The sequence below is a fragment of the Astyanax mexicanus genome, chromosome 14 (genome assembly GCF_023375975.1).
Source record: "Astyanax mexicanus isolate ESR-SI-001 chromosome 14, AstMex3_surface, whole genome shotgun sequence".
NCBI classification, from domain to species: Eukaryota; Metazoa; Chordata; class Actinopteri; order Characiformes; family Acestrorhamphidae; genus Astyanax; species Astyanax mexicanus.
Genome location: NC_064421.1, coordinates 18,067,384 through 18,084,082, shown reverse-complemented (window position 1 = coordinate 18,084,082; position 16,699 = coordinate 18,067,384). Strand labels below are relative to the sequence as shown.

At 38.8% G+C, this 16,699-nt stretch overlaps 1 protein-coding gene across 13 annotated transcripts in view; it reads left to right on the top strand.

The window, feature by feature from the left end:
- Positions 1-16,699, top strand: part of syne1b (spectrin repeat containing, nuclear envelope 1b) — a 108,820-nt gene that overhangs the window by 80,785 nt on the left and 11,336 nt on the right. For all 13 annotated transcript variants that reach the window (XM_049464152.1, XM_049464151.1, XM_049464162.1 and 10 more), the window contains 34 exons: positions 423-554; positions 946-1,046; positions 1,212-1,359; positions 1,444-1,578; positions 1,683-1,844; positions 2,463-2,672; positions 2,775-2,876; positions 2,968-3,087; positions 3,421-3,621; positions 3,725-3,898; positions 4,013-4,144; positions 4,727-4,923; positions 5,020-5,152; positions 5,269-5,451; positions 5,646-5,795; positions 5,997-6,173; positions 7,021-7,176; positions 7,279-7,434; positions 7,534-7,704; positions 8,553-8,686; positions 8,785-8,989; positions 9,440-9,622; positions 9,727-9,873; positions 9,965-10,119; positions 10,238-10,385; positions 10,540-10,634; positions 11,872-12,106; positions 12,289-12,483; positions 12,707-12,832; positions 13,729-13,884; positions 14,741-14,899; positions 15,146-15,312; positions 15,758-15,920; positions 16,165-16,352. In XM_049464152.1, the coding sequence (XP_049320109.1) occupies positions 423-554; positions 946-1,046; positions 1,212-1,359; positions 1,444-1,578; positions 1,683-1,844; positions 2,463-2,672; positions 2,775-2,876; positions 2,968-3,087; positions 3,421-3,621; positions 3,725-3,898; positions 4,013-4,144; positions 4,727-4,923; positions 5,020-5,152; positions 5,269-5,451; positions 5,646-5,795; positions 5,997-6,173; positions 7,021-7,176; positions 7,279-7,434; positions 7,534-7,704; positions 8,553-8,686; positions 8,785-8,989; positions 9,440-9,622; positions 9,727-9,873; positions 9,965-10,119; positions 10,238-10,385; positions 10,540-10,634; positions 11,872-12,106; positions 12,289-12,483; positions 12,707-12,832; positions 13,729-13,884; positions 14,741-14,899; positions 15,146-15,312; positions 15,758-15,920; positions 16,165-16,352 (5,396 nt within the window). The remainder of the gene's footprint in view (positions 1-422; positions 555-945; positions 1,047-1,211; positions 1,360-1,443; positions 1,579-1,682; positions 1,845-2,462; positions 2,673-2,774; positions 2,877-2,967; positions 3,088-3,420; positions 3,622-3,724; positions 3,899-4,012; positions 4,145-4,726; positions 4,924-5,019; positions 5,153-5,268; positions 5,452-5,645; positions 5,796-5,996; positions 6,174-7,020; positions 7,177-7,278; positions 7,435-7,533; positions 7,705-8,552; positions 8,687-8,784; positions 8,990-9,439; positions 9,623-9,726; positions 9,874-9,964; positions 10,120-10,237; positions 10,386-10,539; positions 10,635-11,871; positions 12,107-12,288; positions 12,484-12,706; positions 12,833-13,728; positions 13,885-14,740; positions 14,900-15,145; positions 15,313-15,757; positions 15,921-16,164; positions 16,353-16,699) is intronic.

Here is a 16,699-nt window from a genome sequence, read left to right as displayed (position 1 = left end):
GCTATAATTTCCACTCCATTTAATGCATTTACACTTGTGGTGCCTCTCATTGCCTTCTCATTGTTCTATTAAAACTGAATGTCATTGGGCTTTCTATGGTGAAGAAATCAAGTCCTTTCATGCATGACATTTAATTATATCTGTTCTATTTATTTTTATTGGAATTGAGCCATGTGCTCGGTGCTTTTAATAATCAGGGTTTTGTGATTTTCTAAACTTGCATTACAATGCAGTAAATCCCTACAATTGCTTTCTGCTATTCATTAAGCATTTGGGAGCTTTTCATGGATCTGTTCTGTCTTTTTTATTTTTTCTGAGCAAATACTAATCACCTTGGCAAAAAAGGGATATGTAAATATTAAGTCTGATACTGATAAAAATGTTATAATCAGTGCTAATCAGTTTTTGCCTTTTGATGACAGGGCTCACTACAGGAACAGTCTGACAGTGAATCAGACTCAAGTCTCTCTCAGAGTCCTAGTGTGCAGGATTGGCTGGCACAGGCCCGTTCCACAAGAACCTTACAGCACCAGGACACCCTCCAGAGACAGAAGGTCTTTCACTCTTTATTCTTCTATTGCAAAACTTTTAGGGTGTGATTGTAACTGTAGTTTGGTCTACTTGGTTATTGATTGCTGCATTCAGAAACACTTAAAAAAAACAAGTATCTCAGAGCACTTGATCAAGGTAAAAGCATAACACTACTGTAACTGCTGCGTTTCTGCTGCAAAGACAGGTCTAAAGTGGAGTCGTTATTAAGAAAGATTAAAACTAGTGAAAGTGAGAATCTACTGTTAAGAATGTAACTCAAAGTTTAAGGTACACACTTTCACAATATGTATGAATGTATGGCATTGAGTGGACATAACTCACAGTTAGGAGATGCAATAATCTTGGTTTAATTAACTCAGTTCATTTTTTACATTTCCTTTTTTATGTAATAAGGAACTTGAGGAACAGCTGGCTGAGCAGAAAAAGCTGCTGCAATCTGTGGCAAGTCGTGGAGAAGAGATCCTCACCCAGCAGGCTTCACCTATCAGTGCCAGGTATTTGACCTATACACTATAATATCTGTCCAATAAAAAGGATGTATATATATATATACAGTTTTTTACCTGTTTAATCATTTATATATTTAAAATTGTGCATATAAAATTTAGGCACAATTTAACTTCAGACTTACTGTAACATCTCCTGCATATTTTCTTTAGTCAAAGCAAGGTGGTCACTCCAGAGTTGGAGCAAGAGAGCCAGACTGCTCTGGGACAGAGGAGGCAGCGATGGGAGAGCCTGAGGAAAGATATGACCACCAAACTGCAGCTACTGCTGAGCACCTTAGAACAGGACACCAAGCAACCAGTACTGTGTCACAGTCTGTATAAAACGTACTTTCTTTCTGTCTGTACTGAACAGCACTGTAGTGATGGTCACTGTTTTTACCAGGTTTACTCCAGAACCGCTCGAGTGAACACGTCTCCTGCTTCAGTCTATAAAGGAGATGCCCAGGTCCAGGACAAATCCACACTGAAGTCATTATACAGGGGGTTCAGTCAGTCTTTGGAGGATGGTACTGTTCAGGTAATACTGGACTTTCATTTTAATGTTGTGATCTGTGGGTGTTGTGACCCCTGTGTTCAGGAATAGAGTAAGTACTGTAACTTGGTTTGCTGTTGGGCATGCAGGCTGCAGGTTCATCAGAAGAAGGGCAAGAGAGCCAGATGGAGCAGCAGCTGTATTCAGCGGTCACTGCCACCTCGTCTTGGCTGGATGATGTTGAGAACACGCTGTTTTCTGGACCGGTGCTTCTGACGGAGAATGCAGAGACACAGCTCTTTAACCATGAGGTCAGTGAATTCCTGAAATGCCAGATGTCAAGGGACAGGGCCTAGTATTGTGTCTCATGACATGTGCCATGTCCTGCAAGAGTCAACTGTCTGTTTGCATGAACTTTTTTTAGCCAGATGCTGCCATTCATGATCATTACCACCTCCTGCAGTATGTTGTGATCAAATGAAAACTAGTGGTGTCAATCGATTAAAAAATGTAATCCGATTAATCACGACAATATTCTGTGATTAACAGCAATTAATCGCACTCGTTCTTAAGACGCAAGTTTTTATAGTGGATATTTAAATGTAAATAAAAAATGAGTGAAAAAAAAAATAAATGTAAGAAATGTATACTGCATTTTTTTATATTAGTGGTCAAATACTAGTATATACTTGTATGTTTGAGGGGAGCTTAAACCAACGTGGGGCACAGGAATAAAGAATGCATGATAAATTGACTAGATAAACTTTTTTTACTTTATTTTATACATCTAAGCTTGGTTGTAAGGGTTCTGAATTTCACATGCAAATAAAGTGTAAATAAATCGATGTCTGATTTTTATGTCAGAACAATGTTAAAAACAGTCTAAATCTATTATTTTATCATTGTTACCCGGTTCTAATGTCCCACAGGCCTTAGGGAAAGATGTGGCCGATATGACAGAAGTGGTGAGCCAGAGCCGAGGGCTGCTTGGTGGCACTGGGAGGCTGCAGGGACAGGAGCAGGCCCTGATGGAGGACACTCTTGACTGCCTTTCTCGGAGACTGGGAGCCCTTGACTCTGCAGTTGAGCGCCGCTGTGACACCATGAGAAGCAGAATGCAGGAACTTACTACCTTCCAGGTAAAAGAAGGGCCAGTCTGAGGTGATGGTACATTTTAACTTATTTTGTGCCTTATTTGATTATGTTTTCTCATACAATACTTTCTGTTTTGTTCTTCATAGACTGAGCTGCAGCTTCTATTCTCTGCTCTCAGTGAGAGCAAGTTCCACATTCTACAGAAGCTAGCTGGGATTCTAGACAGACCAGCAACGAAACAGCTGGAGGTAGAGGAAACTGTTCTTTTTTTATTTAAAACAATACATTACAATACAATAATTCAATACATTAATTATCTAATATGTTCTGTTTTACAAGACAATTGCAGAAGCAGAAGAATCCCTGAAAGAAATGGAGCAGAAAATCACAGATTTAAAAGCAAGAGGAGCAGAGATGCAGCTCGATCAGGTTTCTGTCAGTGAACTGCTGAAGCTTCAGGTATTGTCTGATTAATTTGTTGACATTTTTAATCTTTAATTATTACTTTCATTTAAAATTTTAATTAGGTAATAATTTATAAGACATATTGGTGGTAATATGAAAGGTAATACTGTTATTATTAGATACAAAGAGCAACCCTGTTTGTTTTTTAATAAAAACATTATAATTTATTACACTGGTGATTCAGGTGGATGTTTATTATCTCTTTATTAGGCTTGTTGTCCAGACTATGATAGGCGACATAGAGAGCAACCTTCTCTAGATGTTTAGAGAGTTTTCTGCCCTCCTGATGTTTCCCCTCAAATCCTCCTTGCATACGTTATTCCACAGGACACTTATGAGGAGATAGTGATGACAGTGGGCTCACGCCGAAGTGGGTTGAACCAGAACATGGCTCTAAAGAGCCAGTATGAGCGTGCGCTACAAGACCTGGTGGATCTGGTAGATACAGCTCAAGACAAGATGGCAGCTGACCAGAAGATCATTGCAGGCTCAGTGGAGGAAGTCCAGGGTCTATTAGACAAGCACAAGGTAATCTACAGTTTGCAGTTAAAAAAATATTGTGTCAGTTGTTTGGGACCATAAGAAAAGGATGCAGCTTATGTGTTTTAATAACTGTTGTTTATTTTTTCAGGAATTCTTCCAAGGGTTAGAGTGGCACATGGTCCTGACTGAGACTTTCTATAAGAAAATTAGTGCCTTTGTTGTACCACGAGAGACTCAAGCGCTAGAAGATACTCTGGCCCAGGCACAGAGTGTTCTAAAGCAGGCTCACAAGAAAGGAGTGGAGTTGGAATACATCCTGGAGGTCAGTGAAAGACATATACAGTGGCAAATATATATTAAGTGCTTCCAGTTAGAATTACGTATTGCAAATTGGTTTAATGTATGTGTGTGTGGGGTATCTGTGTTTGTGCACCAGACATGGAGTCGCCTGGTTCTGGACTACCAGTGTTTGTATAGGCATTTGGAGGCAGTAGAGGGCAGCATGCCTGCTGTTCCTCTGCTGGAGGAGACAGAGGAGAGGCTGACTGAGAGAATACAACTTTATCAGGTATGAAATTGTTATAGATTCTTGCTATTTTAGTGTATGGCCTGACTCATATTTTTATGAACCTGTTTTTTATTTTAGTACATAAGTTTACATTGCTAAATTTATAGTGGGGAGGAGACAAAATATTTGAATAGATGGTATGAGTGTGCCTTTGCGATCCTTACAAATGCAAATATATTTAATCTAAAAAACAGTGTGGTAGGGAAGGTTTTCCAGGGAGTTTTTTTGGCCATACCACATCTTTCCAACAGCTTTTTCTGGTTGTTGTAGTTACTGCAAATCTTAGTCTTTATCTGCTCATTCAGACATTGTCAAACCAATGAAATGTGAAAGCTGGAATAAAAAGAGATGTACGCTAAAAGAGTGCAAATCAAATTCACAAAAATCAGCAAACCTATCCACTCTGAAAGTAATTCACACACATTTGAAAGTACTTTTTTGCATGCTCTGTGCAATTACACATCCTCATCAGTCCCCAGAACGTACACACTGTTGTTTTAAACTACATATATCAATGTTGTATCAATGTTTTCATATCAGTTGAGTCCTTATTTTGTCTAATTGCATCTAATCTCTATCCAGGGCCTTAAATCCATTCTGACTGAACACCAGCACAAGCTGTATCAGGTGCTAGAGGAGGGCAAGCGCCTGTTACTCTCTGTGGGATGCCATAGTCTGGAGAACCAGCTTACTTTGCTGGGGGAGCACTGGCTTAGCAACTCCACCAAGGTCAACAAGGAGCTGCAGCGTCTGGAGTCCATCCTCAAACACTGGACCAGGTCTGAATGCGATAAATATTTTGACAAAAATATATGTATATTTTTTTTTACATCAGACACTGGAGTTGTTTAATGGATCATGCTGTGTGGTTCCAGGTATCAGAGTGAATCTGCTGAACTGAACCAGTGGCTCCATGATGCTCTGGAACGCCTAGAATTCTGGAGCACTCAGTCGGTGACTGTGCCATCAGATGTAGAGACAGTTAGAGACCACCTCTCAGCATTCCTGGTTAGTAGTCAGTTTATTAATTCTAGTGATGATCCATTATCCCTGATATGTCTTTTATTGCAGGCATATAAGAAAACAATGTGTGATTCATGCCATGTATCTTTTACTCCCCGCAGGAGTTCAGTAAGGAAGTTGAAGCTCGCTCCTCTTTAAAGACCTCAGTGCTAAATGAGGGCAACCAGCTTCTAAGGTTGAAGAAGGCAGACACCGGCATCCTCAGGTCTGAGCTGGCCCGTGTGGAGGCCCAGTGGGCCGAGCTGATCACCCACATCCCTGTTGTTCAGGAGAAGCTTCACCAGGTACTGTGCTGCAGTGCTGTATGTTGCTTGCTAAAGTGACTAATCTGGCCTGCCAAATAGGATTATTGTCATTCCTTAGGCTCAGCTGAACTGTCAGGATTCACTGAAGACTGTATATGTTCTTAAGTAAGAATGTTTTTTTTTTGGTCTTCCCTGCTGTGCTAATGATATATTTATGTTTGGTTCTTATTCAGTCACAAATGGACAAGTTGGCCTCCCGCCATGCCATTACTGAGCTGGTGAACTGGATCTCACTGATGGAGAAGCTGAATGAGGAGGATGAGGAAAACCTTAAAGGAGCAGTGGGCTCAAAAGTCATCCAGGAGTACCTGCAACGTTATAAGGTAAAAAAAAATATATTATTCAGTTCAACTGATTATTATTCAGTTATTTATCATTTTATTTTATTTTTTTCTGTTCGAGTAAGCATATCCTGAGGAGTCCCACTGGTTCTATTTTAGGATGTTTAAAACTATTGTTAATTATAGGAATAATGTAGATGAAAGAGGATTGAGTATCCTAACCCCCTTTCATTTTCCTTGTAGGGATTCCGTGTGGATGTGAACTGTAAGCAGTTGACTGTGGACTTTGTAAACCAGTCAGTGCTGCAGATTAGTGGTCAGGATGTGGAGAGCAAACGCAGTGACAAGACAGACTTTGCAGAGAGACTGGGGGCCATGAACCGCCGCTGGCAAATATTACAGGCTCACATCACAGAGAGGGTGAGATTCCTACTAAGACTTGCAGTAGATTGAAATATGTGTAAAATATTTATAATAGAAAATAATAATAATAATTCCTTGATTTAAAATTAGATCTACTCTGCAGCATATAATTGAATTATTATTGCTCTATAAAAGAGTCCTAGGCAAAGCGAAAGTGGCATTACACATTTCTAAAACTATTTTTTTCATATGTTTTTGGAATGATTATGATGTTTATGTGTGTTAACCTCCTCACATTTTATTTAGTTAGTGCAAAGTCAATTTTGCTGATCAAGGAATGGTGAAAATGATTGTGGCATAAACAAGTAACAGTTTCTACTTTAGTAGTTTAGTAGTTTGCTGTGTATTTTCTCTAACAGCACCATACTGTTAATAGCAGATCATCTCTTAAAGTGTAAGAGTCAGAACTGTTTTGTCTGTACATATTAAAACAATGGCTAGCTACAACAGTGTAGTTACAGCATTATTGTTTCATTTCAAGAGGGGGACATGTAACCAGAAATCGCTGTCAAAATAGGAGTTTTACGCCCAAGAACAAAAATATGCATTACACCTTACTTTTTTCATCCTGTAGACAAAGCACAGTGTAATCTACTGATCTGGCACTTCTCTTTCCTAACACTGGTTGTTGTGTGGCTTTCCAGAGATCTCTGTGGCTTTGGCTTTTAAACATTCACATTGGATTAATTGTCAATCATCATGAATATCTGATTACATCTGTCAAAATATACACTACATCTACACAATCTACTTTATTTATTTTGTACTGTAAAGCATATTGAGGTTTTTAAGATAAAATAAAAAAGAACTGAAAAAGAGCTCATTGCTTTGTGTGAACATTTAGGTCCAGTACCTGGAGAGCTTACTGGAGTCCTGGCTAGAATATGAGAGCAATGTGCAGAGCCTGAAGACGTGGCTTGTTGCCCAGGAGGAGCGACTCAAGAGAAAACACAGGATTGAGGATGTATCTTCAGTGCAGAATGCTCTCAAAGACTGCCAGGTTTGTCTTCCTTTCACTGTCTTAGATGACTGACATTAGTGACATTACCACAGTCTTTGTTACCACATATATATATATATATCCTCTTGCACATCCACACAGGAAATGGAGGAGATGGTTAAGGAGAAGGAGAGAGAGGTGGAAAGGGTAGAAGAGCAGGCCTGTGCTCTTGTCCAGAATAAGACAGATGAGGCCTGTGCTATTGTCATGGAAACACTCCAGGCACTGAATCACACCTGGGCCAACCTGGACCACTTGGTATGTTTTCTTTATGTTTCTTTAACTCTAGATTGTGTTTATCCTGTTTATGTACAGAGTATGAATGCTTTTCTTTATGGAAATGTTTTTTTTTTATAGATAGGACAGTTAAAGATCAACCTGAAGTCAGTACTGGATCAGTGGAGCCAGTATAAGCTGGCAGCTGAGGAGATCAACAGCTACCTGACAGAGGGGAGATACTCTGTGTCCCGCTTCCGTCTGCTCACTGGATCTCTGGAGGCAGCGCAGCTCCAGGTCCACAGTCTACAGGTATGTGGTACAGGATTCCAAGCCTAGCTTTGCCACATCCTGGCTCCACCCCTTAATGTGTCCACTTCATTATTTACTTGTTAAGTTGTCTTTATCAATATCCTAATTAGCTCATTAAAATGTGCCCTCAGGGTGTGGCTACATGCTCGTCCATATTAGGCAACGTAACATTAGCATGGCTAGGGGTGTGCCATATCATATTGTACACTATAGTATCATAATTTGTTTAAACAATAAAAAATGTATATCGTAGTAATAACAGTATTCTGTTTAGATCTAGACTATTTTGCCTGTGCTGTTTACCATGAAGTTTTAAGGCTATTTTTTTGTACAATTGTTTTGTGTTTACAGTTTATATGCATCCACAAAATATTCTTCACTTTAGTATTGTGATATTATTTTGTCATGTAATATTATTTTTATGTTACATTATTATGGTTTTATACAACATCAGTTCACTATTGTTAACAAAACAGACAATAGTTTCTTCTGAACAAAAAACTTTAGATTTATTTTGTTCCTGTAGTATATTCTCAAAATTAATAAAATATGTTTCATGTTTTGTCATTTTGCTTAGAATATTGTTATCTCAAAAACCCTAAAATATCATTTAAATATTTTATGGACATATCATCATCGCCTTCTGAAGGTGTATTCAGGGCTTATTAAGTTTTTCTCATTTATATATATCTACTTTCAAAAATTAGTAGTTTGGCATTGTTACATTATGCTCTCTACATAGAAAGATTATTAAAACAACGATTACGTAATTAAAGAAAAGGAAATGGGATGAATAAATAAACATACCACAAAAATGCACTGTCATCTCTGTCATCTGTTTTTTTTAGAATTTACAAGAGCAGCTGGACAAGCAGGAAAGCAGTCTGCGAAAGTTTGGTGCAGTCACACATCAGCTTCTAGAAGAGTGCCATCCATCTGTGTCTGACTCCCTCAATAATACTCTTAAAGATGTCAATGCCAGGTAGGAAACTGATGACTAAGCAGACAGAGCTGCACTCTCATTCTCATGCTCAGGACGAGGACAAGTTGTTTATTTTCGGGTATGTCTGTGTGATTTAGGTGGAACAGCCTGTTGGAGGAGATAGCGGAGCGTCTGAAGAGCAGTAAGGCTCTGCTGCAGCTTTGGCAGAGCTATAAGGATCTGTATGAGCAGGGCAATGGCAGCATTCAGGGCCTGGAGGAGAGGGCAGAGCAGATGCTGAAGACAGCCAGCCGGAAGGACATCTCAGAAGAGGAAGTGTCCACCTGGATTCAAGACTGTAGTGTAAGAGACATGGTTTCTATCCTGTTTGTTAAGCTGTATTTGCATTAGTTTGGTGCTTACCAAAGATTAAGCTTATTTGAATATGCCCTGGTTATCAGTTTAGGTTGCACTTACTACTGTAACTACATTATGGTTAAGTAATAATACATATTATATATTTATAGCAATGTATTCTATTTATTATACATTGTACAGTGTTATTTTGTGTTTTAAAGTCAACAAAAGACAAAAGTAAAGCAAAAGCAAATCAGACAAATTTGTATCGATTCCAGTCATGAAAAATAGCTTCAGCTTACAAACACATTTAATTAAATGTACTTAATTCTGTACTTTTTCTACTTATTTACTTGAGCTCTTTGTTGTATATGATTAAAATCTTATCACACCATTCCTGTGTCTTTGCCGGTGATAACTCATCTTAATGATAAACTTATACTTTTCTTCCATTAGGAGTTGTTGCGTTCGCAGGCCCCAGTCCAGGCATCTCTTCAGGTCCTGCTGGAGCTGGGAGAGCAGCTCAAACAGCAAGTGGACACCTCAGCTGCAGCATCCATCCAGTCTGACCACCTGTCTCTCTCCCAGCGCCTCAGCTCCATGGAGCAAGCTCTTAGCCGACAGCAGGCTGCTCTCCAGGTCAGACCTCTTTCTAATGCTTAGAAAAGTATGGTAATAGAAAAGGACTATATCTGGCATGTGTTGTTAAAGTAGTTCTGCTGGTGCTGGTTCTTTAATCACAGGCTGGAGTGCAGGACTACGAGACCTTTAATGAGCAGGTGGACACTCTGGGTCGATGGATAGTGGAGGCTGAAGAGACCCTGAAGGGGCAGGATCCCAATGGCTCCTCTGACCTGTCAATCATCCAGGACCGCATGGAAGATCTGAAGGTATCCAGCTACGATTCAAACTGATGATGCTCATCATCTCAGCAGCAATGAGGCATTTTAATCCATATGCCTTGTTCTCCTTATTTTGCAGAGACAAATGCTGAAGTTCAGCAGTCTGGCTCCAGATCTGGAGCGCCTGAATGAACTGGGGTACAGACTGCCCCTCAATGACTCAGAGATCAAACGAATGCAAAACCTGAACAGGAGCTGGGCCATCACATCTGCCCAAACCACTGAGAGATTCAGGTTTGACATCTTTAGACTGTTGTAATGTAGCATTGTCAATGTGCATAGTGACATTATGACAATTCTGAAGACCTTTTCTGAGCATTTTATTAAATAGACGTGTTTTTTTTACCTTCAGTAAGCTGCAGGCCACCCTATTGCAGCAACAGACGTTTCTGGAAAAGTGTGAGACGTGGATGGAGTTCCTGGTGCAGACAGAGGAGAAGCTGGCTGTGGAGATCTCTGGAAACTTCCAGAGTTTGATGGAGCAGCAGAGAGCTCATGAAGTATGTCTGCGTACTTTCCAAATTAAGCCAGTAGCATCAAATTAATTTTCTGATGACACTATGGCCTGTCAGCTTTGCATTTTACACTGATTTTTTGTTCATATACTTTATTGATGATTAGTATATTTAATTTTTCATATATTTTGCAATGTAGTTGTTCCAGGCAGAGATGTTCAGCAGACAGCAGATCCTACACTCTATCATCAGTGATGGACAGCGCATGCTTGAGCAAGGCCAGGTGGATGACAGGTGAGTTTTTTTTTTTTATTATTGTCACACAAAATCCATATGTCTACATTTTTTACTTTTTGGCATAATGTGAATGTGACTGTTGTTCTTTATATTCTGTCCAAATACTACTGGATAAACCAATAGAAATGCTCCAAAATGTATTTCAGTTGACTTACAATTGCATTCTAAAAACTTTTTTTCATCTCCTGTAAATTTGCCATTTTTTAAGTACAAAGTATTTGTCTGACAGGTGCGTAATTTTACTTAATTATTGGGAAGTAAATAGTGTTTTATTTTAAGACATAAGTAATCTAAGACACAGTTAATACCTGGTATTAACATGCATCCTGGGAGATTCAACAGAAGTGGTAAGCTTAAAGCACAGGTATTAATAAACACATCATAATCTGATCACCAAACTATTGCTGCTTCATACAACGAATCACACTGAACAATTCACACTGTTATAATTTACATGATAATATCTACTAGATTATCAACACTGTAACCTACACAATACCAATTATTTTACTCCAGTCATTTATTCATAGATTGTATAATTAGTAATATGATGTGTTGAATCATTCTTGTATCGCACATTTTTTAGTATTGCAATATATTTAGCAGAAAAACTGAATATCAGAATGTAATTTTCCCTAATATCGTTAAGCTCTAATCATATCAATATCGTAGTGTTAAAGGCAAAGTATGAGGCAACCCTGACAGCAAAGCACTACCCTTATTAATTTCTAAAGGTTGGATAATTGGATAAAGGTGATGCTCATGGCCATTGCAGCTATTTGGACTGAGGACTTTGTGCAAAAAAAAACCTGAAAGACTTTTATCGTAACCGGCCACTCTTCCATCATAAACTATGTAAAAAATCCAAGTTACATATGTTTACAGAAAAAGCATTTAAAATCCCAGGTGTCAACAACAATATTTTTGGCAATCATCTGTGACAAGACCACCCTCGATGCATGTTGTTGCCGGTTGTGAATGGGGCCTTTGACATAGTACTTTTTATTATGGCCACATTTCATGCTGAATAGACCTGTAGGAATTCTACAAAATCCATTCTACATTGAGCTCTATTGAAAGTTGAGAGGGTTTTTTTCCTGTGTAAATTTACCATTTTGGAGATGCAAGGTGTTTGTTTTTACATGTTTTGCACATTGTAAAGCATCTAGAGCTTTACTGCAATCACACAAGTAATCTTAATGTGACGTGAGATATCTCATTCTATCCTCTACAGAGACGAGTTTAAGCTGAAGTTGGCCTTGCTGAGTAACCAGTGGCAGGGGGTCGTGCGGCGGGCCCAACAGCGGAGGGGAATCATCGACAGCCTGATCCGCCAGTGGCAGCGCTACAGAGATATGGTGGAGAAACTGCGTAAATGGCTTGCAGAGGTGTCACATCAAACTGAGGCCTTACATCCTAGAGCCCCAGTACCCCTGCAGCAGGCCCGAGCCATGCTAGATGCTGTCCAAGTAAGTGAATCAAACATCATGGCAGTTTAGGTTGCTGTTGGGTTTTATTCCCTAGTGTGTCATTTTGTAGTCCTAATAACTCTTTGTTGCGGAGAGGTAAGGTTCTTCTCAGGTTTAAAACATCACATATTATACAAGCTGTTAAATTGGTGCCCTCTGCTGACTGTCTATTTTCTCTTTAGCTGAAGGAAAAGGTGTTGCAGAGGCAGCAAGGCAGTTACATCCTGACGGTGGAGGCTGGGAGGCAGCTGTTACTCTCTGCAGACAGCCGAGCTGAAGCATCCCTGCAGGAGGAGCTGCTCAGCATTCAAGAACGCTGGAGACATGCTAACATCTGCCTGGAGGAGCAGAAACGAGAGTTAGCTGTTCTTCTCAGGGTACAGTTCTACATATTAAAATATTAAAATGCTAATAATATGGATTAATCTCATATTATTACACTGTGGTAGATCAGTAGTGATTAGTTGTGTTGATAATGATCCCATGACAATAAGAAAACAATAAGCTCACTGAGTATTTTCGATGCAATTACATCATTTAGTCATGAAGTCGTAAAATAGAAAGGACAGTGGCTGTATTAAATGGGCTCTTTGTGTGCAGGATTGGGAGAGATGTGAAGAGGGCATTGGTGGGTCTCTGGAGAAACTGAGATCTTTTAAGCGTCAGCTCTCTCAGACTCTTCCAGATCAACATGAGGAACTACAGGCTGAGCAGATGAGATGCAAGGTAATACACACCATAACATGAAGGAGTGTTCAGAGAATACAGTATAAGCACAGAGGCAGAGTTTTATTATTTTATTATATGTCTACATATTTATAGCAATGATTATTAACAGTGTATGTGTTTCTTATTCTGATTTTGATATATTTAAATTAAAAAAATGTAAGTAGGTAATGGTATTAGAAAACAAATTAAGCAATTATACAATTACATTAGAATTTCATTACCATTACCAGCCTTTTTTCTAAAGGCTGAAGTGCTAGGATATTTGGTGCAAGGATAGAAACAAGAACCAGTTTTGATCTAATCAGATGTTGATGTTAATGTGGAGCATTACCATTTTTACAATTTATTTTATGTACTGTATTGTTACAGGTTTCAAGTTTGATATTACAAAACAGTACAGTAGTTTTAATATTATATATAATACTTTAAAAAGAAATCTGAAAATATAATAAATGTCCCAAAAAATTCTGGTTAAATATGAATTGTGACATAATTTATCACAAAAAAACACTTATTAAACATTTTGTGGTGCTACCTACACCTAGGTAACATTGAGAAGGAAACAGAAACAGTTTTTTTGATTTTTGCCACTACAATACTAATTGTGCATCGGGCTGCATGGTATATTGTTTAAGCATCGTTTGGCCACTGCAATTAAATGTACATTTTTTTGCTGCTTGATACAAAAGAAAATATATCCACTGTTCTCATTTTACATACATCCATATTTTTCACAGGCAGATTATAATCAGATTATAAATCATTATATTTAATTTATTTATTCCAGTCTTGGACATATAGAGTACATTAGTACATTAGCTCTAAAATTGATACACTTGCTGTGTGGCTTTAGTAAATATTTTACAATATTTCTGTTATTATCTTAAATACAGGATCTGGAGGGCACATTTGATGGCTGGACAGAGGACCTGGCTCATCTGACTGTGCTGAGAGAGTCTCTCTCTAGCTATATTAGTCCTGAGGATCTGTGTGTGCTGCAGGAGCGGATTGAACTGCTACATCGTCAGTGGGAGGAGATCTGCCACCAGGTACATTAAAGAGGTTTCTCCTTTATTCAAGAAGCAGTAAGAGAAACAGAATGATGTGGAAGAAAGTATGTTAAGATATACACTAGATGTAATTGCATTTTCATTTATATGTAAATAAATGTGATTGTTTCAGTGGCAGTTGGTCAGTTGGTGGTGCTGTTGTACAAAGTTTGATCTGAGTTTATGGATTTAACAGGGCTGTGTATTTGTTAATGAAAGCTTATGGACAATGTTGTGGTCTCTTAGGTAATGGCAGGGCTTAGATTTTTTTCTGAAAGACATTAGAGTCACTGTAGGGTATTTCATTAATGTTGTTTCAATTAAAAAAAATCTTGCATCGCCTAAATGTCATACTTGATAACATTCAGTGGAAATCAATGTAACAACGTTTTTGAAACATTTATGTTGCATGTAAAAATTCTAACACAATGTAAAGAAAAACGTTGAGAACAAAGGTCCAGAGTCCAAATTATTGTTAAGTTTCTTGTTAAGCAATTAGTTCTGAGACTGAAACTCGCATGCAAAGTAAAGAAGAAGATCTTCCTGTCAGTTTGCTCATGTGGCATCCGGTGCGTGAGCCTGTAGACCACAGGATGTGTGCAAGCTTTACATATCATAGCAACAGCTTTAGGACCAGGTAATGATTTGCAGCTGACTTTAATGTTCTTTACAACTTCACAAGACTTTTTCTATTTAAATCTTTGAGTACCTGCTTTTTCTTTTTTTAACTCTATGTATTAATAGCTTCCTGTGTTAATGCAGAAATTATGTGTCAATCAAACATGCATGGATTTTATTTGTATACAGGTTGTAGGTCTTATGCAGCGTGCCTTTATTTTTGTCTTTTTGTATGCAGTTGTCTTTGCGTCGGCAGCAAGTGAGCGAGAAGCTCAATGAGTGGGCCATCTTTAATGAGAAGTACAAAGAGCTATGTGAATGGCTCACTCACATGGAATGCAAAGTTTCCCAGAATGGTGACATCAGCATCGAGGAGATGATTGAGAAACTCAGAAAGGTAGGATCAATGAATCTCTGTCTCATTTACAGAAAATAGGTAGCAGATACTATGTAGCAAAAATCAGCAGTGTTACTGTAAACACAACAGCATTTCACACCAAGCAAACAAGCTGTTATTTTATCTGTCACTATCTGTTATCAGCTATCACTGTGTAAGCGCAGTCATGTTAATTGGCTTGCCGCAGTTCCTGCCTGCTGACAGTGTTGGCTTATGTGTGTTGCAAATGTGTGTGATTCTCTGTAGGACTACCAAGAAGAGCTAGCAGTTGCACAGGAGGAGAAGCAGCAGCTGCAGCAAATGGGGGAGCGTTTAGTCAAAGCCAGCCATGAGAGCAAAGCTTCCGAGATAGAGCACAAACTCAACAAAGTCAGCGAGCGCTGGCAGCATCTCCTCGATCTCATCAGTGCAAGGTAGCAACACACTGCAGTCAGCTGCACAGAGCCCTGAAGAACCTCTTAGCACGGTTTAATGTTCTATGCGTTGGTGTTCTTTTACTTGGCACTGATCTGCTTCTTCAAAGTAGTCATATTTATATTAACACCAACAGAAAATGAAGTGTGAAGAACAGTTGAGAGTCGAGAGCTTCTTTTTGTATGGTAGATGTGTACCAAAAAATATTTTATATAATTATGTAGTTTCAAACATAGCTTGTAATGCAGTTAATTACATTTATAATCTATGTTACAAGTTTCTGAAAATAACTGGTTTACACCACATCAAATTTTAATCACATCAAAATTATAATGGAATATCACCTCCTCTCCACAATTTCGACAAAATTTTGCCACTTATATATAACATTTAACAGTGTCTTTGTTATAAATGTTGGAACATAATGTATCTTTGTGTTATCAGAGCGAAGAAGCTCAGGGAGACGCTGGTGGCTGTGCAGCAGCTGGATAAGAACATGAGCAGCTTGCGCACCTGGCTCACCCACATCGAGACCGAGCTCTCCCGGCCTATTGTCTACGACACCTGCGACTTTCAGGAGATCCAAAGAAAGCTGGACCTTCAACAGGTACATAGATACATGTTTAAAGGTGCAAAGAGTGTGAATGTTCCTATCAGAGTTACTACAACATGGTCCTAAGGTTCAACTGGGTATTCTTACTCGGCACCCTTACTTTTTTACAGTTACACTGCACCCACCAAGACCAATGTACAATATGCTCCCAGTCTTAAAGTACTGAATGGCTGGATACACACAGTAAAACTACCACACTGAGAAGATATTTTGATTCTCCATTGATTTTTGTGTTCAGGAGCTGCAGAGGGACATAGAGAAGCACAGCACAGGGGTGGCCTCTGTACTGAACCTATGTGAGGTGCTGCTGCATGACTGTGATGCCTGTGCCACAGACGCAGAGTGTGACTCTATCCAGCAGGCCACACGCACCCTGGACCGCCGCTGGAGGAGTATCTGTGCAATGTCAATGGAAAGAAGGCTCAAGTACGAATACTAAACCTGAAAGCTTTCATTGAATTATGCTGTTCATGAATTCAGTACAGTTCTAACTTAATTAACACTTTAGCACCAAGAATAAAACAAGCTATTTCTCCTTTTAATGTACTTCTGTATTTTAATAAAGTGATATGTCAAGCGCAAAATCTTTCCAGAGTCAAAACGGATGTTCTGATGAAGAAAATGAATACATAGAATTAATAGTTTGAATGCTCATTTAGAACAATACCAAACCCAGGCATGCATGTTCACTAAACTGTTTTTTGTAAGATATGAATGAGCATCGCGACGCACCTTGCACAAAGTGTATGATAGGGCTTTCAGTTTTTGTTTTT